The 24,596-nt window shown below is 46.3% G+C and overlaps 1 protein-coding gene across 7 annotated transcripts in view; it reads right to left on the minus strand.

Annotated features, from left to right (window-relative positions):
• Nucleotides 1–2,938: 2,938 nt before the first annotated feature.
• Nucleotides 2,939–24,596, minus strand: part of IGDCC4 (immunoglobulin superfamily DCC subclass member 4) — a 54,960-nt gene continuing 33,302 nt past the window's right edge. For 2 of the 7 annotated variants that reach the window (XM_033920124.1, XM_033920123.1), the window contains exons 7-20: nucleotides 24,033–24,443; nucleotides 22,138–22,302; nucleotides 18,749–18,886; nucleotides 18,047–18,217; nucleotides 17,677–17,907; nucleotides 15,364–15,459; nucleotides 14,731–14,914; nucleotides 14,376–14,503; nucleotides 13,338–13,508; nucleotides 10,111–10,248; nucleotides 8,238–8,346; nucleotides 6,352–6,583; nucleotides 4,263–4,418; nucleotides 2,939–3,353 (exon numbers count right to left, since the gene is read on the minus strand). In XM_033920124.1, coding sequence (XP_033776015.1) covers nucleotides 2,970–3,353; nucleotides 4,263–4,418; nucleotides 6,352–6,583; nucleotides 8,238–8,346; nucleotides 10,111–10,248; nucleotides 13,338–13,508; nucleotides 14,376–14,503; nucleotides 14,731–14,914; nucleotides 15,364–15,459; nucleotides 17,677–17,907; nucleotides 18,047–18,217; nucleotides 18,749–18,886; nucleotides 22,138–22,302; nucleotides 24,033–24,443 — 2,714 coding nt within the window. In that variant the 3' untranslated portion in view covers nucleotides 2,939–2,969. Of the gene's footprint in view, nucleotides 3,354–4,262; nucleotides 4,419–6,351; nucleotides 6,646–8,237; nucleotides 8,347–10,110; nucleotides 10,249–13,337; nucleotides 13,509–14,375; nucleotides 14,504–14,730; nucleotides 14,915–15,363; nucleotides 15,460–17,676; nucleotides 17,908–18,046; nucleotides 18,221–18,748; nucleotides 18,887–22,137; nucleotides 22,303–24,032; nucleotides 24,444–24,596 lie in introns of those variants that run through there. The other 5 variants (XM_033920122.1, XM_033920121.1, XM_033920125.1 and 2 more) reach the window with 4 other exon arrangements.

The following is a 24,596-nucleotide window of genomic DNA, read 5'->3' on the forward strand; positions in this document are numbered from 1 at the left end:
GTGAAGCATGGAGGTGGAAGTGTCATGGTTTTATTCATTTATTCAGGTACTCAAGCATTTTCCCTGGCTAATGTACCTGGGGCAATGGGGGGATTAAGTGACTTGCCCAGAGTCCCAAGGAGAAGCGTGGCAGGGTGCTGAGGCAGTAGCTTTAGCTCTCCCAGGCCAGGTCCTGCCAGCTCACCATCCTGGAATCCACCAGGAATTCTACCGTGTATCAGAGGGTGCTTGAGGAACATGTGAGACCATCCGTAAGAAAATTAAAGCTGAAGTGGAACTGGACCCTGCAACAAGAACTAGGGGTCACTCGGAGAAATTGAAAGGGGACAGGTTTAGAACAAATGCTAGGAAGTTCTTTTTTACCCAGAGGGTGGTGGACACATGGAATGCGCTTCCGGAGGATGTGATAGGCCAGAACTCTGTACAGGGGTTCAAGGAGGGTTTAGATAGGTTCCTGGAGGATAGGGGGATTGAAGGGTACAGATATAACTTGAGGTAGGTTATAGAAGTGGACAGAAACCACTTCACAGGTCGCAGACCTGATGGGCCGCCGTGGGAGCGGACCGCTGGGCGAGATGGACCTCGGTCTGACCCAGTGGAGGCAACTTCTTATGTTCTTATGTTCTTAACATGACAATGACCCAAAACATACCAGTAAATCCACTAAGGACTGGCTGAAAACTAAGAGTGGCCAAGTCAATGCCCTGATCTTAATCCCATTGAGATGCTGTGGGGTGATTTGAAACGGGTTGTACATGCAAGAGACCCCTCAAACATCTCACAGCTGAAAGAATTCTGCATTGTGGAGTGACCGATGTCAGAGACTGGTAGATGGCTGCTAGAAGAATCTCACTGCAGTTATTTCAGCCAAAAGGGGTAACATTAGCTATTAGGGTGTCCTACTTTATTCCTCAGAATACACATTTTTCTGGATACCTTTTGTTTCATGAGTAAATCAAGGAAAACTTTTGTTGTTTACCTGCAATTGCATCACTTTCTTTTCCAGAGAGAAATAAAAAATGATTTCACATCGATATGTGAACATTTCTTAAGAAAGAACTGAATATTTCATGGGGTGTCCTTATTTTTTCACATGGCTGTACTACACACACTCCATGGTACGTACACAGTCATCATTTGACACATATCACATGCTAATCCAGCCCACCACCAAACAACACAAATACACCCTGCCACACACATCATGTACATTCACATAGTCCATGCCAAGCACATAGTCATCATATAAAATACCTATACTACAAGTCGAATATCCCTGTTATCACACAACACACACGCTGTGTGTTCAGGTTACAACACACATGGATTGCTATAGGGGGAGGCAAGGTGAAATGACCCAGAACTGTTGAAAGCACTCGCAGACAGGTGGTTACGTCAGCTCATCAGGCAGTGGACACAACCAAGGCAGGGAAGCTAGGAGGCAGGCTCTCTCTTTGTCCCTCTCCTTCCTTTCAAATCACTCTCTCCTCTCTCTCTAGTATTTGTACACCGCCCAGATGCAACGTGATGGGCGGTATTTTAAATCTTAAATAAAGTACTTTGGGTGTGTGCATGCGTGTTTGTCCCAGATCCACATACATACTGCTTTCATAGAGCTGTACCAAATCCTGGTCACTTAAAGCACACTGACACGTCCACCCCCCCCCCCCCCCAACGTGACAGATGCAGTATGTTAGAGGAGCCAGATCAGGTTCCTGAGCATCAGCTCTGATTTAGCCAGGGACCTTTCACATTCTCAGCTCAGTCTCTCTTTGGTTGAGCTCAGGGCTTTTCAGCAGTCGTTCGAGGTGAGTAACAGACACTCAGACCGTGAGCCCTCTGTGGACAGGGAATCTCTGAGCGATCACTGGCAAGGCTTGGCTGAATACTTCAAAATGCAGGTCTAGTAGATGTTTCCTTGTCCCCAGAGGATTCATAATGAAGCAGCAGGAAGAAAAGCGGGATTTGAACCCAGAACATCCTTGGCTCCCAGTCTACTACTTCTCCATAGGGAGAGAGTGGTGCAGCCTCAGCACCCTGAGGTTGTGGGTTCAAACCCACAATGCTGCTTGTGACCCCGGATAAATCACTTAATCCCCCATAGACAGATTGTGAGCTCACCAGGATGGACAGGGAAAAAGGCTTGAGTACCTGAATAAATTCATGTAAACCAACCTGAGCTCCCCTGGGAAAACGTTATAGAAAATGGAATAAATAAATCTAGCTTCATAATTTCCATATTAACTGGGGGATCTTGCAAGGTGTGCATCCGTTTAGCTGACGTGAAGGGGGGAGTGTTTTGGTCATAAGGTTGTTATTTTCACATGTGTGTGTGAACTTTGATCCATTCCTCTGCTCTTTGCTCTCTTTCAGGGTTTCCTGCGTGGCTTTAACCGTCCTCTCACCTACCTCAAGTCTAGCCAGTTGACCATGAATTTCTCCCGTGAAACCCGGTGTGCCAAGGGCGCGTCAGATAAATATTTTGCGGTGAATAAAAATACTAGAGACTTTGGTAGGGCCTTCATGTGCCCACACACACCTATTTTTTTGTGACAGGACCTCTCGTCTCATGTGACCGAAATGAAATAGTCTGAAAACACAGGTGAAAAGTAAACACAAGTAAACACATTGTCTATGAAATGCACAGGCTCAGAGGTGGGCTTATGTCAGGGAGCCTAAGTTTGAATTTTGCACATTGTTTCCCACGGAATAAGTACCAGGCAAAAAAGCAGGTGAAAATCCCTGTTCAAAGAGAAAACAGCCATAGGCTTTGCCGCAAGCTGCAGAGTTCTGAAAGTTGTCTCAGAATGAAGGCTGGCCCTCGGAAAGATTCACTTAAATCAGGCAGCGCAGAGGGGCAAAGCTTAGCCAGTCCGCTATGGCTCTGGACACAAGTTCTCAGTCACTGAGGCCTCTGTGTGCACACGTTGCCCAGCTGATCAGGAGAATTAGGGTCCCACGTTTACCAACTATGTCTCTGCTCTCTCTTCTGGAAGAACGTCCCTCTCTCTGTCGTCTCCTGTGACTCTGTGGCACTCGATTTCAGAGATGTCATTGCTCAACCTGTGGCTTTTGCCAGCCTCCTCTCTGTCTGTCTGTCTTTCAGTACTTAAGAGAAAGCCTTGCCCTCTGCATCCCCGTTCATCTCCACAATTCCCCTGTAGCGGGAGGTCGGGGACTGAGGGGAAAGACTCTGAATGCCACTCCTCAGAAACAGGCAAGGCTCTACCCTCGGGCTCCTCACACTGTCCAATGGAGGCACCTTCAGAGGTTGAAAAATTGGAATGGACGATGACGTCGGCTTGCAGGAGACAGCAGCTGGAGGGCAAGTCTTTGGGGCTCTGCATTTCACTCTACATTCAAGAGAGAGGAAAAGATGAAGAAAGTGAGTCATTCTGGAAAGGATGACAAGGGCACCATGTTCTAAAAGATTAGCTGATTCCATGCCCCCTCTCCCAATCTTGTCTATGGTGTTGTCGTTCTATTTTACTTAAAGAAATGAGAATTATACATCACAGCGAAATCAGAGCTCGCTCTCCTGAAATGGAGCCTTTGGGTCAACTTATCTATGACTCGTATCAAACCCATGGCGCCATGAGGAGCCAGTATTACCAGAGGGGCAACCGTATACAGTAACATCCCCTCCAAAGCAAACCAAAGACTTGTTATCTCCTTCAGAAACTCTTAAGTGCTTCTAAACGGCCGAGAACACTTTTCATACACATATTACAATCCATTGTTAAACTCCCCTGATGGAGTGGGGAAGGGGAAAAGCCATGAATAGTTGTAGGATCTCCTCAGGTTTGACTGGGAGGGGAGGAGGGAGAGTGGGATTAGAATATAAGAAAGCCCAGAGCAAGCAGAGGTGAGAGAGAAGCAGCCGTATTGATCTCTCCTTTATGCAACCAAGCTTAGTCTATAATCAATCATCAAAGAATAAAGGAATAAAGGGGTCTGCCTATTTATTAAGATGTATATCAACAGATAAAATTAAGCATAATCTGTGTCCTGCAAGAAGTGGGAGCATGGCAGACCGGCTGGGCCAGGAAGTCCTTAAAATCATACATCAAATAAATAATAGGAGGAAACCAGTGTGTGCTGGCAGGGCTGGTGTTAGCATTGGGCAAAGAAGGCCCCCGTTACAGGTGGCCTCAAATCTGCCTGCAAGCAAGCTTTGGGGTCCCCTCCCTAGCGTCTGCCCTGGGCTCCATGATGTCTAGCAGCAGCCCTGTGTCGGAAGGTACAGCTTCATCCATTCTCACCTTGTCACCCCCTAGAGGAGGGAACGGTGCTTCCTGCCCCTGGCCAGACTTCGTGGCTGCTCTCAGAGATCCATTGATGACCGTGGCTGGAGATTCGTTTGCGATGCTGCTGATATTATTGGCCCAGGTTTGGCGGATGGATCCGTTGCACGTGAGCTGCATCGGAAGAGATTTCATCAAAACCAGGAAAAAGGGGGAACGAAAAGAGCCAGAGAACCAGAAAGTCGATCCCAGAAGCCAAAGGACTAGGAAATGTAGGGAGAATTGAAACACTGGTGGCTTTAAGGGAATTGGAACAGGAGTCAAAACAGTACAGCACATGCAAAAAGGTTTCTGAAGAGGGTAGAGGAGGCAGAAAGCCTGAGGAGCAGACACGATGGAGAAACCCTGGAGTGGGTCTGCGAGTCAGCAAGGAAGGAGGGCAGAGGGGACAGAGGAGCTTCAGGGACAAATCGCTGCAGAGCCCTTTCGAGGCACTAGTGCAGGACGTCCCGATCCTGTCCTCCAAGTTCCATGATATCCACATCTGTTTATACATGGCTTAGACCTACATATAGCCAGTGGCGTCATAAGGGTGAGCTGCGCCCGAGGTGGTGGTGCCTCTTCCCCGCCTCCCTGCCGCATGAGCATACCCTTCCCTTTCCCCCTAGCTTTTTAACTTCTCCAGCATGACTAGCATGCCCACGCCAGTGTCTGCTCACCCTTTGACATCACCTCCTAGGCGCGAGTCCCGACACACATAGCAACCTCGCGCTGGGGAAGTAAAAAGGTACGGAAAAGGCAAAGGGCATGCATAGCAAGGAGAGGAGGGGGGGGGGTCGTGCCCTTAGAAAGACTGCGCCCGGGGCAGACTGCTCTCAAATATGCAGATTTACCTGAAACATATTCAATCTTCATGAATATATTGAAAACCCAAATGGCCGTGGGAAGGAGGCTCAACCAGCCCATAGTTGCAGAGTTTGACTGGTGTTGATGAAAGGGGGCCACTGGCCTCTTTGAAATGTCCTGTCTAAATTAGATTGTAAGCTCTTCTAAGCAGGGACTGTCTATTGTATGTTAAAATGTTCTGCGCTGCGTACACTTTTCAGCACTCGGCTGTCTCCCTTACCATATTGCTGGGAGATGAGCTCTTCAAAGCAGCCCCTGACACTGTCACTGGCTCCCTAGATCCACCCACCACTGGGAGCCTGCCCCCAGGACCCTCCTCCATGCTCTGCTGGCGCAGCCTCACTCTCCAGGTTCTCCTTCACCCCACCACATTCAATGTGGATGACTCTCCTCCCACTGGTGTCTTGTGGCCTTAGCTCTTGCAAAGATAAATGTCATGAAATAACTATACAACAAAACTAGAAAGGAAGAACTAATAAAGTAAACTTCACTTGAATATATAAACTTTCAACCAAAGAGGTGCTCAGAACCTTGAAAAACAAGCTGGAACTGAGTGAAAACTTCTTCCTTCCTCGTCACCCATGATTACATCACTTCCTTCAGGAGTCAGGAAGTGATGTAATCATGGGTGACGAGGAAGGAAGAAGTTTTCACTCAGTTCCAGCTTGTTTGGCGGCTCTCTGAAGAAGCCTTGCGGCGAAATGCGTTAGAGCCCGCTGGAATGAGACAGCTTCCTAAAGCACCCATGCAAGCTACGTTCACATTTTTGAAAAAACGCTGGTTACTATTTTGTTCACATGTTTGTTTTGGGACATTAACTCAATGTTTTGGAAAAATTGTTTCACTATATTCTTTCTAACACGGGAGAGGATGCAATGATAGAACACTGAAATGTCTATAGGGGCTTGTCCCCATTAGCATTTATTCCACCTTGTTTTTCAAGGTTCTGAGCACCTCTTTGGTTGAAAGTTTATATATTCAAGTGAAGTTTACTTTATTAGTTCTTCCTTTCTAGTTTTGTTGTATGATTCTGCTTTTTTGGGAGACATAGTTTAAAGTTTGACCCAGTAGTTTTCATTGATGAAATAACTATAGCCACTAGCTACACTAAGAAATCTCCACTGGAGGGGGGGGGGGGGGGGGAGAGACGTTGAGGAAAGGGATGGAGTTGAGCACTGGAAGCCATACAAGGAAAGGATACCTTCAGTTTGGCAAGATGGCTGTCCTCTGGACAATGGGTCCTGTTTAGTTGAGGGTCTTCTGACTCAGCGGTATTGCTCAGAGGCAGGGAAAGGTCCTCCACCCGTGCAGATATGAGAGATTCCAGCTCATAAGAATCGGAGCAGGGGCTTTGGTCTGTGGTGCCCTGCCTCGTCCGGGGATAGTAGGAGGGATTTCCTGAAGATGCTGGATCCATGCCTGCTGCCTCCTGTCTGTGGCAGGAGATATCATGAACGCCATTAGTCACTGCCCAACCTGAAGGCCCAGTTAAAAACTGGAAGCATGATGAAAAGAATCTGTTGCTTAGTGTACATTAAATCAGTTTAGTGTCCATTAAAACTTCCCTCGTAAATCAAATTAGTGGCTAAGTAAAGAATCAACCCTAAAATAGAATGTCAGTACAAGTGAGGTGGTTGGCTTAAGTATCCAATCGAGGGCACTGCTCCTAATCCCTCCCAGTTACAGGCTTAGGGCCAGCTCTCTCTTACCTTGTTATAATCCATAACATATGGCTGCATTCATCAGCTGAAAATCTAACCACAGTTAGTCATCCTTACATGGGGGTGTTTGAAGAAACAGAATCCCTGGTTTATTAGATTGGAGGCTCTGGAAGCCAAATGTAGCTGAAATCCAGATCCTCCAAGGTAGCATTTTTGGAAATGCTTCCCGTTTCATGAGCAGAACCCAAGAGGCAGGCAAAGCTCTGAAGTCTCAATGTGTGGTTGAAATGATGGTGTAGGGATGAGGGATTTAGATTTGTTAGACACTGGGCAACCTTCTGGGAAAGGGGGAATCTATTCTGAAAGGCTGGACTCCACCTAAACCGGGATGGAATCAGGCTGCTGGCGTTAACATTTAAAAAGGCGTATAACCATGGGCGTCGGAACAGGGGTGGCCACAGGGACCATGCTCCCCCCCCCAAAAAAAATTGGCAATCGGTCAGAAAAGATGGCTCTCTCACCTCCCTCACCCTCTTCCTCCCCGGCCACTCTCATTTTAAATATTCAGGCAGCGGTAACAAGTGAGCCTGCTTCCGTCAGTGTGCCACGAAAGTCTTCATTCTGCAATGCCCAGTTGCTCTTCTGGAACAGGCCGATGGCCTCGTTTGCCTGAAGATTTAAAATGAGAGCGGCTAGGGAGAAGGTAGGTGGGGGAGTCAGGAGTCGGAGAGAGAAATCTAGGGTGGAGCTTTTGGTCCCCCTCCCCAAACAAAAATCGTTCCGTTGCCTAGGAGCATAACAGTATAATAATGGGTGATTTCAACTACCTTCTTACAAAAAAATTATCTACAGGGTTAAAAGTTGGCAGAATATAAAAAATCTTCTCTCATCTAAAGATGTGAAACTCAAAAAGTGGAGAAAAAGACCTCAGGACTCATAGTGCACTGCTAAATTTAAGCAATCACAGGTCAAAAAAATCTCTACTTCATCGTAAACTTTAGGAAAAGTCAATGGGAAGCAAAACTGAGATTGTGATGTCATAATATCTCATTCCACCAATCAGTGATGTCACAATGGCTTGATTGTCCTGTGCTCCCCTCTGCCCTCCAACCCAGCCAGCTGATTAACCCTATCCATGACATTCTGTTTGTCTGTTTAGATTGTAAGCTCTTTGGAGCAGGGACTGTCTTCTTTGTGATTCTGTACAACCCTGCGTGCATCTGGTAGCACTATGGAAATAATTCATAGTAATAGTAGTAGGTCATTTGTATTGTGTTTGTCACCCCCGCCCCCCCCCCGGGTTAATGAGGTCCCTGTCAGAGCTCACTTATGCTTGCTTGCAAAGGGGACCGAAGAGCAGCTGGTGTAACTCTTCCCACCACCTGGCCAGGGAGCTCTTGGGAGCCTCCCCTCACTCACTACTTACCTTCCTTTACTCTTGCGATAGCTGACACACACGCCGAAGAGGATACAGAGCAGAGCCAAACACATGCCAGCAATGATGCCTGTGACAGCGTGGATATCCAGAAGTGGGCCTGGAGAAGGAGAGGGGGCAGAGGTTACATCAAGGCAAGAGGTGACCTTATTACGCAATAAGAGGCAGCAGGAAACGGATTGTGAACTCCCAGTACAGAGGAACGGTGATGAAATGGGGCATCAGTGCATACCAGACATGCATCAGACCTCTCAAGAACTTCAGAAGACTGTGGCCGCAAGGGTTAATAATGCATTGAAGACCACATTAACTCTTGTCTAGTATATCCACTATTACCCAGATTTAATTAGCGACTTTGTAAGAAAACTGTCCCAGTTTTACAATCACCAGAAACCCCTATGTCCACCAAGTCTGGATCTCCCACAAAGTTTGTCCTGCTTATACTGTGAATGTACGCTTGTGACCCGTTCTGCGCTCCTTTGGGAGGACGGGCTAAATAAATGTGAGAGAGCGAGACCATACAGCTAAGTACTTTCAGTACCTAAGCATTAAGTAAATAATTTAAAAAGTAATATAAAGAAGATCCAGTGAGATACATTTGAGTGTGTGGTGGTACCGCTGAGGATCTGGGAGACTGAAAAATAAGGAGTAGGATGACATCAAGCAATCTCATGTGGTGTTATGGACATCGCTCTTATTTAAGTGTATAATTGAAGAATAAACGTCCATTGTGTGTCAGCATCCTTGAGAAAATGGCAGAACTGGGATTAGAACCCAGGCAATGCAGAAAATATAAGAACCCAAGCCTCACACAACATAGAGACAAATGAACTTGCCCAGAGTCGCATAGATGGCGAATTCAAAGCTGGGATTAGAACCTAGGGCCTAGATGCTCTTCTAAAGGTCCCAAAACACCTCCTTCCCTGCCTTTGGATTCCTACTGCTGCTCCCCTGGCTCAGAAGATCTCATTTCTCCACATTAGCTCACCTGGATCTAAGCCTAGCTCCTGTCAGGTGTTACGGGAGCGGCAGAGTGATGAAAGGGGGAGGGAGGAGGAGGAGGGTTGGTGTTTTGCTTTGTTTTGCTTGGCTGCAGTTCCAAGAGCCTTCATTCATCAAGGGTTCTCCTTATTTTACATCCCCTCCAAACGCATTTCGCTACCCATTCTAGCTTTAATGCTTCATTGTAATAAGCGGTATAGAAAGTGAATATATCCCTTGATTGGGGACCACAATCCACAAATCTTCAATTCTTGGGTCTAAATCTGACCACTAGGTGTCACTGTTGAGTAACAGCTGGGACTCACTGCTTCTTCTTTCTCCAAGGGGCACACTGCCTCCACAGCTGGCTGAGCCCAGCTGAGTGTGAGACCCGAAGAATATACAGAGCATACTCTTCTCAGAGGGCTCCCATCAGGATAAGAGTTCTTCAGATTCACCTGCTTCTTCCAGACTGCCATATTTCTCACATTTAGGGGGGGGGAGGATGTTGAGACACCTTGTCTAACCACTATGGGCTAAAGTCAATGTATAGCCATCAAATCCGGTTGCACAGTGAACCACGATAGCCTTGGAGTTAGGTGACCATCATGGGGGGTGATGCCACTTCCAAATTCTAAGAGAGCTGGTTGGAGTCTAAAAAAGAGAAAGACTATAGCCTTGAACAGTCCACAATTAAATCCTTTACCGGAGCACTTACTTCCTGGTTTGCATAGGATTAGAGATTGTAAGGGAAACCAAATCTAGCTCCTCCGCATGGAGTGTGCAGTACAGGTACTGAGCCAGTGGGCAACCCCAGGGAGTCCGTGGCAGAGTCACTGGTCTCTTTCATAATGGTACCACAGTAGTTCAGGAGACCTCATACCTGCAGCTTTCTCTGGCAGTGTGTATACTTCCAGCACGCTGGAGTAAGGTCCTAGACCCACAATGGTGCGCGCTCCCATCCGGAAGAAATACCTAGTGTTGCTCTCCAAGCCATTAACGTCCATCTCGAAAGTGTCTCCTGAGAGGGAAAGAACAGAAGGGTCAAGAAAGCAGAAATTCAAAGCATCACACATGTTGGGACGAAGGTGAATGAGTGTGCGTGTAAGGAGGATGCAGCAGGTAAAACATGAGAGGGATCAGGGCAAAAGCCATTCAGAGACCTGAAAGATGTCACCATAGACGAGCTTAGAACAATCTCCCTCTATAAGTCTGGCTGACTGCCGTGTGCTCACCCCATGTGTCCAACACTCTGCTTTGAATGAAAGGGAACTAAGAGAGGATGTAGGACAGACAAGAAAGGGAGAGAAACTGGAAGCAAAAGGAGAACAGGTGGGCAGGGGTGGACTGACAAGGATCTGGGTCACCTGTCAATAAGGGTCAAGGTCATGGGTCCAACCCCCTAGATCCCACATCTCTTCCTCTCTCACCAGGTTCACATCAGAAAGGTACAGGCCGTGGCAGAGAGAAGGTTCCGGTCAGTGACAGTCTATGTCGGGGCCCTGTACAGAGAAAGAAAACTTTTCAGGTAAACAAATGGGAGGAGTGTCAGATAGAGGGGAAATGCTGGAGCAGGGGAGGGGGTGTGGGCAGACCTAGGAATGGAGAGAAGAGAGATATCAGCCCAGTGGGGAGGAAGTAAATCAAAAGCAGAAAACCTGTAAGGGAATCCGTGGGACCGTCAAGGAGTAAAAGGTGCGCTCAGGGAGGATAAGGCCATAGCAGAGAGAGTGGATGAATTCTTTGCTCTGGTCTTTACGGAAGAAGATGTAAGAAATCTTACTGAACCGGAAATGGTTTTCAAGGATGATGAGGCAGAGGAATTAAAAGAAATCTCTGTGAACCTCACATCTAGGCAACATTGACAAGTTAAAGAGTGATAAATCACCTGGACCAGATGGTATACATCCCAGGGTACTGAAAGAACTCAGACATGAAATTTCTGATCTGGTGTTAGTGATCTGTAACCTGTTGCTAAAATCATCTGTAGTACCTGAAGATTGGAGGGTGGCCAGTGTTACGCCAATTTTTTAAAAGGCTTCCAGGAGAGATCTGGGGAATTACAGACCGGTATAGCCTGACCTCAGTGCTGGGCAAAATGTTGGAAACAATTATAAAAAATAAAATTATGAAACATGTTAACAAACATACTTTAATGAGACAGAGTCAGTATGGGTCAGAAGTAATCATGAGGAAGTAGGACTTTGCTGATGGTTCTTCTGCCTATTTGCACCCCAATGCTCAAATCATCTATCTGAGATAAACAGATGATACTACCCTGCTGGCAGAGAATGAGAAGGACCTCAAGGAGTTGATTCTGAAGCTGAAAGAGGAATGCGAGAAGATAGGACATTACCTGAACATCAAGAAGACCAAAATCATGACTACTTTCAACAAGAAAGTCCACATAAAGATCAACAATGAATAAATAGAAGTGGTTGACAGCATTGTTTTCCTTGGGTTCCTCATTGATCACAGTGGCGGTTTGACAGGAGAGATCAAGCGTTGATTAGTACTGGGGCTTGCATCCATGGTGAGCATGGACCAAATATGGAAGTACAAGGACATCTCAGTCACCATCAAACAAAGACTGATCACTGCCATTGTGTTCCCAATTGCGACATATGGCTGTGAGACATGGACATTCATGAAAGCAGATAAAAGAAAAATTGATGCCTTTGAGCTGTGGTGCTGGAGAAGACTTCTACGAATCCCATGGAAAGCCAGGATCACCAAGAGAGATGTTCTTGATCATATAGACCCAGAGTTGTCCCTGGAAGGCAAGATTACCAGACAGAAACTGACCTAATTTGAACATGTGATGAGGGTAAATTCACTAGAAAAGGGAGTGTTATGCAGAATGGTCAGTGGTAAAAAGAAGCAAGGGAGACCAAAGGCCTGTTGGCTGGATGCCATGGAAAACAGGAAAGAATGGCGAGGACTGGCCTACAGAGTTTCCAAGGGTCGGACACAACTGAATGGATAGTAGCAGCAGTAGTAGTATCCTTCTAGCTTTTACCGTTGCCTTTTCAACCTGTTTGGCATTAAGATCATCACATACTATCATATCCAAGTCCCACTCCTCTATTGTGCATAGAAGTTCTTCACCCCCTAAACTGTACCGTTCCCTCAGGTTTTTGCAGCCCAAATGCATGACCTTGCATTTCTTAGCATTAAATCTTAGCTGCCACATTTCAGACCATTCCTCAAGCCTCACTAGGTCCTTCCTCATGTTATTCACACCATCAGGGGTGTCTACTCGATTGCAGATTTTAATATCATTCGCAAAGAGGCATCTTGGCTGTTTGTCCCAAGCATCATAGAGTTGCCCTTTCCAAATTTCAGGCCAGCAAGTGCCACAGGAATTTTGTACCCCACACAGGAGCAGATTCAAAGTGAATGGACTACAGATTATGGACAACCACCTCAGGGCATAGAAAATGAAAAAGCTGACAAGAAAACAGAAGACAAGACCTTCTAGGAATTGCCAAAAGAATGAAGAAGAGCTCATTAGAGGACTTGCCAGGGATTACCAAGAGATTGAAGAAGAATGCATTTCTACAGGACCTGCCAGAGGTCACCAAAGGAATAAAGAATGCAACAGCAGTGGATTCACAGAGGAGTCTGTCGCTACCTAACCCATAGAATTTCGCTGTCTTCTTGTGCTATCCTCTGAACTGTACCAGTTTGATTTTTGCTGCGCTTTGTAAATACCGGTACTTTCTTGGGGGTTACACAAATGAAAGGTGCTTTTAAGAAAATATCCCCTGGAGAGTTTTCTTTAGTGTGTGGAACAGTATGAAGTTTTTCCCAAGGTCATCAAGCAGTCATGGATCTGTGGCTTTCCTCTACCACCAAAGCTCCCTTGCGTATCCTCTGTAGAGTAGCCAGCCAAATCTGCCCCCCGCCAGCAGAGATCTGAGCTACAGGGTTAAAGATTTCAAAAACAAAATCTTTGCACATACAGTACCTGCATTCTCCCCCATGGGAAATATCCTTTCACACCCCAGGACACCCTCTTCCCCAAACGCAGCCTCTCCCATGTGAACACACAGCCCCCCATCCCAGTCTGCCTCTGGAGGGCACCGCATTGAATCAGTGATGGTTCACCTCCAGTCACCAGAAGTGTCCACATGTCCTCGGTCTGGCTACTGTTGCAGCTGAACTCTATAATGTATTCCAGGATCACACCATTAGGCTGTATTGGAGGCTGCCAGCGTAGCTGTGCCCAGGTCTGGCCAGTCCCAATTAGCTGTACATCAGAGGGAGGTGTGGCAGGTCCTGACAAAATACCAATAAGAATATAAAAAAACAGGCGTGAAGCTTAGGACTAGAGCTGCCCAATTCACAATTCGAATCAATTCATCGATTCGGTTTGGCTGAATTGATTCATATCGATTTGTTTTTTAAACCAGATTCACCAATTCAGGCCTGCTCTTGGGCTTTGCCTCTGCTGGAGTCCTTCCTTCTAATGTAACTTCCTGTTTCGCGAAACAGGAAATTACAGATGTGGCCAGAAGTTATGCACATCCTCCTCCAAATTCACGGGTTTGGAACCTGCGACTTCGGTTATTTGTGGTTTTCGTCTGGGTGACCCACCCTCGCCTCCCAGACCTCTCCACTTGCTTACTTTTTAAAACTTGGTGGTCTAGCAGTGAAACAGGGCAGGGGCTCCTGCCCTGCGCAGAACTGAGAACAAAAATGTCTGCTATAAGTTCCTATGGTCTCGTGGGAACTCACGGAAGCCATTTGTGTTCACGGCTCTGCACGGGGCAGGAGCATAGGAAGATTGCTCCCTGCCCTGTTTCACTGCTAGACCACCAAGTTTTAAAAAGTATAACTTCTGGCTACTTCCGCAATTTCCTATTTTACGAAACAGGAAGTTACATTAGCAGGAAGGACTCCAGCAGAGAGAAAGCCCAAGAGCAGGCCTAAATTGGTGAATCAATACAAATCGATTCAGCCAAAATGTTGTGTCTTCATTCTGGAAACTGGCACAAAGTCCACCAGAAAAAGTACCCACACACTTTGCAACTACAGAGGAGGGTAGACATTGTCCCCAAATCCCACAGCAATCTCTGACTGCACCACTTTTGTCCTGGGACTGGTCCTCTTCCTGCAAGGACTGGCCCCCATCATTTTACTCACGGTCTGGAAGTGTGAACCTCTCCACTGTGCTCCCGAAAGGTCCCTCAGTCCCGACAGCATCCGATCGGACAGCAAATTCATATTTTGTGTAAGGATTCAAGCCACCAATGAGAAGAGCTTCCTCCGTGCTACCAAAAGAAAGCATTCCATCAGGTGGAGGGGCCTCATTCGTCCACTCCCTGTCCCCCAGCTTTGGTGAGTCTGACAGTAGGGCTGGGAAAGAGAGCGCTGGATTCACACTATCATCTGGGAGTGAAAACTCCGAGGCTCACTTTTATTCCCACTGAAATTCCTGGAGTGTGACTGGTAATCAGGAGAACCCTCGTTAGGCCATCGCACGCCTACATATTATTACCTGGCATAGTACGTCACCAGTGAAGCGTTTTTCATCCCCCAGGGGCTGCAGCGCACAATGTAACGGACAATCTTTGTGCTGCTCAAGTCTGGCTTTTTCCACCTTAACCACATGGAGGTTGAGCTGTTTGACTCGGCTTGGACGTGTGCGGGAGGCAGCGGCAGCTCCTTCTTCACCTGGGGGTCTGCAAAACAAGAACAAAAACAGCGCTTGGAGCAGCGACGGAGTGGAGGAATAACCTAAGATCGGGTTACCAGTCGTCTGGATTTCCCCGGACATGCTTTCAAAAATCGGCACTTTGGGCTTTGAAAAGCTTCCCGACAACATCATGTCAGGAAGTGGCATCCGTGCGAGCGTGTGATGGCATTGTGTCGCGTCCGTGCATACGCGGATGCTGGCTGGGGGCAGAACAGGGTGTGACAGAGATGGAACTGGATGGTCCAGACCCAAGGCCACTTTTTATGACAGTTTTGGAAAAAAAAAAAGGACCCCTTAACATAGAATTACTTAAAACAATTTCTGAACTGACACATGTTACTTGCACTATAGTCAATGAAGTACGCGACTTTGAACTCCGCTCATAAAAATAATTGCCCCCCCCATCCAGAAAGAGAAGACACACTGGCCACCCACCTGCTGCACTTTGGGTTTGGCCCTTCCACACGGCTGCATGACCATCGCTATGCTTAGTAAAAGCCACCAGTTTCACTTCGTAGAGTGTTCCCGGAGCTGAAAGGCAAAAGGAAGGACAAACTGATTTGCTTCCTCTTCGCACTTACTTTCAGACATTTTTAACCAAATTGTTCAGTGTTCGCATAGCCATGACAGGGCTGCTTCGGGAGGCGCAAGTAGGTCTTTTTAAGGACGTGAGTCACTTAAGAGTCTACCATCACCTAACTAAAGGAGCATTCGTAGAATTGGCCCCAAACTGGGGAATGTTATTTATTTACCATATTTATATGCCACTTCATAAAAACAAGTACACTCCAGACAATCGTCTTGTTCTTATAACAGCTAAGAATACATAGTTTAGCTTAATTCAGTCTGATGTCTCAGTGGGGAGACCCAGTCAAGTAGAATGCAAATCCACCTTCCCACTCTCACTCCTTACGACCTTAGACTCAGATACCACTAAGGGACCCTTTTACTAAAGCTTAGCACATGCTAACTGAAATTGGTGCACGCTTAATGAAAAGGACAAAACTGACACAACGCTAGGACTGTCTCAACTAGACTACTGTAACTCCCTTGATGCAGCATAAACACCACCCTCACCGCAAACTACAACTGAATCAAAACACAGCAATCTTCAAACTGAAAACATTTGACTCCATATCGCCCTACTTCAACAGGCTTCACTGGCTACCAATTACTGCACGCATTAAATTCAGTGTCATGCATAATATATTGCATCTTACATGCAAGCTCAGCTGAACCTCCCATAAGTTTTATCATCAATTCCTTGGCCAACTCAACCAGAAACATCAAGAAACTTCTTCTGGTTGTCTCCTAAAGGAATTAAGTACAAGTGCACATTCAACATACTCGTCACCTACATTAGCGCAAAAACCTGGAACAGCCCCCCGATAACCACCAAAACGGAACCCTGCGCTCTCAGATTTAAAGAAAAACTAGACTCTTCTCTTCAAGACAATATACTCCATTGAAAACCAGTAGCTTGTTCAAATCCAAAGATTTGGATCCTATGTAAACTGTTCTTCTGATATCTCCTCCTGCTTAGAGTCCCCTCTCTTCTTCTCTGCTGTTTGTCTAGCACCTGAATTGTAAGTCATCTTGAACCTATTTGTGCATAAGGAAACTCACAAACTGTAGATTAGATTAAATTAGGATAAAAACCATCCTCTGCACTAATATTGCAACATGGAGGGGATAGCAGGCTGCTTCCCACTAGGAACACGATAGGGTGACCACAGTAGAAATACCCAGTACACATCACTAGAATTATCAGGATGTATGAACATAGAACACGATTATGTGAGAATGAACGCTATACATTCAGCAAAGCATACAAATAATTAAAGAGTTAATCAAATTTCGCTTTTTTTCAAATAATTTAGTCTTTAGTATCTTCCTAAAAAAAAATAATAAGAGTCGACTAAAGGAAGAGAGAGCTCAACCAAGCGTTCATTTTCCCTGCTTGGAAAGCAAATGTTCGTTCATGAAATCTCTTATAGCGAACAGATTTTAAAGATGGATACATCAACATGTTATTATTTCAAGTATTCCTATTAGAATTATGTAGTTTGAGCTGAGAGGAAAGATATTCAGGGGCTAAGCCAAATAATGCCTTGAAACAGATGCATCCAAATTTAAACAGAATTCTCGCCTCAAATGGCAACAACCAATGTAGCTTTTGATAAAAAGGACTCACATTCTTCAAAGCAAAGCTTGCGGGTCAGTGGTTGTGGCCATTCATACTCTGATTCTTATGGGAGCCAAGGATAATGAAGCCATTGTGACATCACTGATGTGATTGACTCTTAGGCACTGGTGGAATGAGGCATTATGACATCACAATCTCTGCTCTGGAATGTTGCTGCTCAATCTCAGCATTCTTCAAAGCAAAGCTTGAGGGTCAGTGGTTGTGGCCATTCATACTCTGATTCTTATGGGAGCCAAGGATAATGAAGCCATTGTGACATCACTGATGTGATTGGCTCTTAGGCACTGGTGGAATGAGGCATTATGACATCACAATCTCTGCTCTGGAATGTTGCTGCTCAATCTCAGCATTCTTCAAAGCAAAGCTTGAGGGTCAGTGGTTGTGGCCATTCATACTCTGATTCTTCCCTCTCTCCTTAAAGAATAACATGAAGATGGTTTCCCGCGGGGACGGGAAGGGTGATGAGTTTTGTCACCGTGTCATTCTCTAGTTATCAGGAGACTACCTGTTCGACAGGCGTGACCCTCCCACTTATTACTGACCTAGTCCAGTTATTTCAACCTCTTTCTGCTTCTTCTTTATCTTTCTGGAGCCCATGACCCAGCGTCCATCTCCGTTGGCCTCAGCCAGGCTCTCGTTGGTCAGTCCCTCTCTGGCCACTTCCCGGTAATAGATCTTGTACCCAGATATCTGAGTCTGGTTAGCCAGCTGCCACATCGCCAGAAGTGACGTCATCCGTGCTTCGACCTTCAAGTCAGTGGGAGCCAGCAGAACTAGAAAAGGAAGCCAAAATCAAACATGTCTTTATTTTAATTCAAACGGAGCCAAATTCCTGACCCCATTACTGGAGTCTCCCCTGCCATCAGAGCTGTGCTTCTGTGTGTTCCCTTCCCTGCCGTGAAGGCTCCATACCATGTGTTTGGTTCTCCCTGTTGGGTGTGCGATGCTGGATCCATTCAGAAGGGGTCCCATATCCCACCACAGTACCGGCTGTGATTCGCACCTTGTACTCCTGGCGGGCCTGAAGGGATTGTAGCATCACTTGAGTTTCATTCCCCGGAAGTTCTACGGAGGAGACCCGGTCTTCTGTGAGGGAAAGGGGAGAGGTAAGCCTGTGTACAGATATGTGTCCTGTGATCCCCGTGAGGAATGTGTGAGACCTGTGCGCAGTTCGGAGAAAATGCTGCTTCAGCCAGACGTAACCTGCTTGCCTTTGGCCGGAATCCTCCTTGTTAAACTCTTTCAGACTGTAAACTCATCGCATGAATACAAGTAGAAATACCTTTTCTATTGGACTAACCTATGTTTTTTGATTACCATAGCTTTCGAAGGCAACATCTTCTTCAGATCAGAAAATCTGAAGAAGATGATGTGGCCTTCGAAAGCTACGGTAATCCAAAAATATAGGTTAGTCCAATAGAAAAAAGATATCAGCTTATTTTCATTTCTCTGTTTTATTTCTATTTATTGGCTTTAAAAGTGGACCAACACACCACTTTACTCAAACTGCTACTGAAAAAATCATGAGCTAAATCCAAATATTTAAAGAAAGATCTGAAAACTGGACAATTCTAAAATGAGTCAGTATATGAGCCCTATGTGAGGTTCTCTTACCTTCCTGCAGGGGGCAGTATTCTACTTTATACTTGATGATTTTGCCATTGCTAAGCTCTGAAGACAGAGGCACCCAGGTAGCCTGAATGTCACCATGTGCTGTGCTGGACAGGGAGAGCTGAGGAGCTGCTGCGGGCACTGCAAGGAGAGCAGGTCATGAGTACGTCAAAAAGCAGATGCAAAGCACAGTATCAACAGATATCTCCCCCCCCCCTCCCCATCTGCTCCATTCTCACCAGAGCTCAAAAGAGCAATTCAGTTTTTGCATTACAAACTAGAGAGTGGCGCAGTGGTTAAAGCTACAGCCTCAGCACCCTGAGGTTGTGGGTTCAAACCCTCACTGCTCCTTCAGACCCTGGGCAAGTCACTTAATCCCCCCCATTGCCCCAGGTACATTAGATAGATTGGGAGCCCACCAGGACAGACAGGGAAAAATGCTTGGGTACCTGAATAAATTCATGTAAACCGTTCTGAGCTCCCCTGGGGAGAACAGTATAGAAAACAGAGTAAATAGTGTGAAAGGTTTCAGCCTCTGATAACCAGAGTAGGTATTGTGACATCATAATGCCTCATTCCACCAATAAGAGCCAACCTCATCAGTGATGTCACAATGGCTTGATTGTCCTATACTTGGCTCACTTTTACTACATTTCGATTTCTAGAGTGGTGCGGTGGTTAAAGCTACAGCCTCGGCACCCTGAGGTTGTGGGTTCAAATCCCACACTGCTCCTTGTGACCCTGGATAAGCCACTCAATCCCCCCATGGCCCCAGTTACATTAGACAGATTGTAAGTCTGCCGGGACAGACAGGGACTAATGCTTGAAGAACCTGTATGTAAACTGCTTTTAATGTGAGACCTTATTAAGGCTTGCATAAATTAAGTGCAAACACATGGAGGGACATAATCAAAAGAAAAGTCAAAGTCTGATTCAGACGCCCAAAGAATTAATTTTTTTCCCAAAAATCATCTATCTGGACGTCCAGGCCAGTGATCATCCAAACTGCCAGTACGTCTATCTTTATACCACATTTTCATCCAAATATTTGTCTAAATCCCCCCATGGGAGTAGCCAAAGAGATTGGGCCAATCGGAGTCTTAGGCCACTCCCAATGCCTCCCAAAATGCACTAGGAAAGAGGCCTAAGATTCTAATTGGCCCAGGTGTCCGTAAGGACAGACATGATTCTATATAGGATGCCTATGCGTGATTCTCAAAAGCAGCTTAGGTGGCTTCTGAGACCGGGCATCCTATACAGAATCCAGCCCTATATGTTTACAAGTTACGTACCTGATTTTAGCTATAACATTGACTGAATCTCCTTGGCCAACGCAAGAGTGATATGAAGGACCCGAGAGATATTTGATATTTTCTACCATTTTAAATGATATGAGAAGCAATCATTTCGAATAATAATAGAACAAGAGGGCATTCGGAAAAGTTGAAAGGGGAAAGATTCAAAATGAATGCTAGGAAGTTTTTCTTTACCCAACGTGTGGTGGACACCTGGAATGCGCTTCCAGAGAGCGTAATAGGGCAGAGTACAGTACTGGGGTTCAAGAAAGGATTGGACAATTTCCTGCTGGAAAAGGGGATAGAGGGGTATAGATAGAGGATTACTACACAGGTCCTGGACTGCTGGGCACGATGGACCTCAGGTCTGACCCAGTGGAGGCATTGCTTATGTTCTTATGTTCATTGTTATTTTGGCATTAAGACCAAATATTCTGCCATTTCTGGACCACTGCATTAAATATCCATGTTTAAGTGACTGGATAAACTCATCCAGTTAGCATTTAACCAGATAAGTCAAGCCAGATCAAGATATGGCAGTTTTATGTGGTCCTATTTATCTAGTTAACTGATCCTGGGTCAGAGCAATGGTCCATCTAGCCCAATATCCTGTTTCCATAGTGGCCAATCCAGGTCACACGTACCTGACAGAAACCCAGATGGTAGCAATCCCAGGGCAAGCAGTGGCTTCCCCCATGCAGAGTATGGACTTTTCCTCCAGGAACTTTGGCCAAATTTATTTTTTTTTTTACCCAGCTATGCTAACCACTTTTACCACATCCTCTGGCAACAAGTTCTAGATCTTAACTTTTCATTGAGTGAAAAAATATTTCCTCTTATTTTTTTTTTTTTTAAGTATTTCCATGTAACTTCATTGAGTGTCCCCTAGTCTTTGTACTTTTTGACAGAGTAAAAAAAACTGATCCACTTTGACCCGTTCTACACCACTAAGGATTTTGTAGACCTCAATTATATCCCCCTTTAGCCATCTCTTTTCCAAGTTGAAGATCTAATCCTCAAATGAGAAGAGTTCCATCTCCTTGCTCTTTCCTAATTCTGCTATATCTTTTTGGAGATACAACAACCAGATTTGCAGAGGCATTATAATATTCTTAGTCTTCTTTGCCATCCCTTTTCTAATAATTCCTAGCATCCTGTTTGCTTTTTTTGCCGCTGCTGCACATCGAGCAGAAGATTTCAGCATATTGTCTACCATGAGACCCAGATCTTTTTCTTGGGTGCTGACCCCTAAGGTGAATCCTTGCATCTGGTAGCTATGATTTGGGGTTTTCATCCCAATGTGCATCACTTTGCATTTGAAACAATCAGAAAAAAGTCCAAGAAAAAAGGATACCCACGAGGAAATCAGCATTGCAAGGAAGTGGGATTGGAAAACAGTCTTTCCAAATTACGCGGGACCAGAAGGACCGATAAAAACATCGATTTATTTGTATGGATCCATACAAATAAATATGTTTTTAGTGATCCTTCCAGCTCCAACTCACTTTGCATTTGTCCCGGATAAATGCTGACTCCATCCTCAGACCATCCCTAGAATAGCCATTTTCTGCTTAGGACTAACCAGCCATTTTCATTGGCATTATCCAGCTAACTGCTGACTACACCCGGTTAGCCCCAGACAAGCGATTTAAATGGCCAGGAGTAGAGCATGACAGGGGGACAAATTTTTCCCCATTGCCTCGGGTTTTGTCCCTGCCCCTGCCTCATTCCTGTAAGCTCTGCCTGAACCACACGAGCCTCAAACACTTATGATTTTAAAGTGTTCGAGGCTTGTGCAGATGAGGACGGAGCTTGCAGGAATGGGGCAGGGACAGGAAAAGAACTCGGCAGGACGGGACGGGAAAATGAGTTCCCACTGGGACGGGGGAAAATGTGTCTCCTGGCTGTTTAAAACATTTGGAATTTTGACCCCATTGTTTTTATGTCATTTTAAAATGAGAGAATCTATTTATTATTCTCCACTGACTGCACTTCTGCTCTCTCATATCTGAAGGCCGTTCCAATCCCCAAAAGGTGGATTCTCCCTACGCAGGAGTCACTGGCTGTATGAGATTTGAGTCCTAAACTGGAACTCACCATCCTCCTGTGTCTGAACGACGGCAGAGGCAGACGGGCGGCTGGCTCCCAGCTGAGAATAGGCCACCACGTAGAAGATGTAGTCTGTGCTCGGATCCAAATCTCTGACAGGAAACTCCAGAGTGTCGTTATTCACAGCAAACTGGTATTCTATGTTGTCAGCACCTGAAAAAGGAAGCAGACTTCTTATGAGTCTGGGGAGAAGATTGCAGAGCGGGCAAGTGGCTTGTTATAGTTTGGGACGGTTTTTCATGTTTTCTTACTTGTGTATTTATTTCTTTTCTTTTATATTTTAACTGGTGTATTTTCTTCTTTGTGTTTTTATATACTGTATTGGGGGGGGGGATCTATTCTGTTCCCAGGATTATGGTTTATAAGGGTTTTACCCCTCCTTTACAAAGCCACACTAGAGTTTTTAACGCCAGCCACTGCGGTAATGTTAATGAAATTCCTATGAGCATCTGAGCTCTTATCATCGCGGCCTGTGCTAAAAATGCTAGTGTGGCTTTGTAAAGGAGGGGTTAATTAAATAAGTGAACATAAGCATTCTGCTGAGTATTTTTCTTGTTTCTTCTTTGGTGGTGGTGAAAGCAGTTAGCTTAGCAGGGTTTAAAAAAAAGGCTTGGCTAATTTCCTAAAAGGGAAGTCCATAGGCCATTATTGAGATGGCTTATTCCTAGGATAAGCAGCCTAGAATCTGTTTTACTCCTTGGGACCTGGGTTGGCCACAGGATTCTGGGCTTCAAGGACCTTCGGTCTGTCCCAGGATGGCAATCATAAGCCTTCATTCACAATTCCTCCCCCCCCCCCCCTCTTCATGTTAAGCTCAAGCACTGCAGTACCAGTCGTCAGCCAAGTCCTCAGGATTACAAAGCACAATTGGGGTCACCACTGCACAACTACAGGGAGTCTCCCCCGCCCCCAAGACTGTGAATGCTTCTTCCACTGGATCCTGGAATTCAGGTCAAATCCCCAGCCAGTTACAGTGCTGGCTTGCTGTCCGCCTGATGAAAAATGATCATGTCAGTCCTTATTGTCGACTGCCCGTGGAAGCATGAGTAATATTTAAGTTCTCTTGTATTTGCTTTCAGCTGCTTTGGGGATTGGCCCATTTCATGCTCTACCAGGAATTGCCATTTATTTGCCTATCCTAGGATCACTGGCTGTAGATACAGGTCTTTTTTGGATCGGACGCTAGCATTTCTAGCAAGTAAACAACAGTCCTGGTTGGGCAATTATATTAGCGGAACTATGCAATTTTACGGCGCATTTCGAAAAGAAATTAAGACTGTACTATTTGATCAATTTGTCATTTGATTGTTGGCGGTCTAGAAGAATAAAGTTATGTTATTCACTCAGGTTTCCACATCTGCAGCCGGGAGATGTCAGAGACACTGCTGTGGTATCAGGCAGGCTGATGGCAGCTTAGGGCCTGCTCTGATGTAGTGGTCCCAGGCAGTGGCATAGTGAGGGTGATGTGCCCCTCCCCCCTTAACCTCTTTTCTGCCCCTCCAACGCACACACACCCCTTCCCCTGTGCTAGGGTTGACAATTTTACTTTAGTAAAATCCGGACTCCTAGACCCGCCCCAGTCCCACCCATCCCCCCAATCCCGCCCCTCCGTGATGTCATTAGATGGCTTCCACGCATGCGAGTTTGCCCTCCTGCCTGACGTGATTTTGAGGAAGTGCCGTCCGGACCCTCGGACACGTCCTCGAAAAGGAGGACATATCCAGAGAAATCCGGTAACCCTACCCCCGTATCTCTCAGCTCTCCCTCTGATGTCACTTCCTGGTACGGGGGGAGGGGGTGGGGCAGGAAGGAGCGGGGGTTTGGAGGGCAGGAGAAGTGCCGGCGCCCAGGGCGATCTGCCCCTCCTCCTCTCATCTACGCACCGGCAGCCTTCTGGTAATGAAGAGAGAATCCGATGATCTGCTGACTGTTCTGCTCAGGGCGCTGCCAGGACACGGCCACACTGGTGCTGGAGAGGGGCACAGCAGTCACATGCTGCGGGGCACTCGGCAAGCCTTCACGGACAATGACGAAGAGTCTGGCAGTGGCACATACCGTCCCCAGGCTGCTCTCCGCCAGGCACTGGTAGTAGCCGCCATCCTCCAGTCCAATCTGATTGATAACTAAGCTGCCGCCAGGCTGGATCTTCATGCGGCCGTTGGCGCTGAGCGGCACGCCATTCCTCAGCCACGAGACGGCGGGGGCTGGTTCACCTTCTGCCCTGCAAACGAATCGGACCGTGCTGGCCCTGGTGCGAGAGATGGTCTCAGGAGCCTGGGTGATCACGGGAGGAGCTGAAAGAAGAAAAGGAAACAGTTATCACAGCGCCTTTCACATCTAGGGTGGAAGCCCTGGGCACCTGGAGAGAGACAGGAGAGATCCTTTGTCACACAGGGATTTAAAGGGGCCCTTTACAAAGGTACGGTGGAAGCTGAGTTCAGCGTGTT

The sequence above is a fragment of the Geotrypetes seraphini genome, chromosome 14, assembly GCF_902459505.1.
Source record: "Geotrypetes seraphini chromosome 14, aGeoSer1.1, whole genome shotgun sequence".
Taxonomy (NCBI): Eukaryota; Metazoa; Chordata; class Amphibia; order Gymnophiona; family Dermophiidae; genus Geotrypetes; species Geotrypetes seraphini.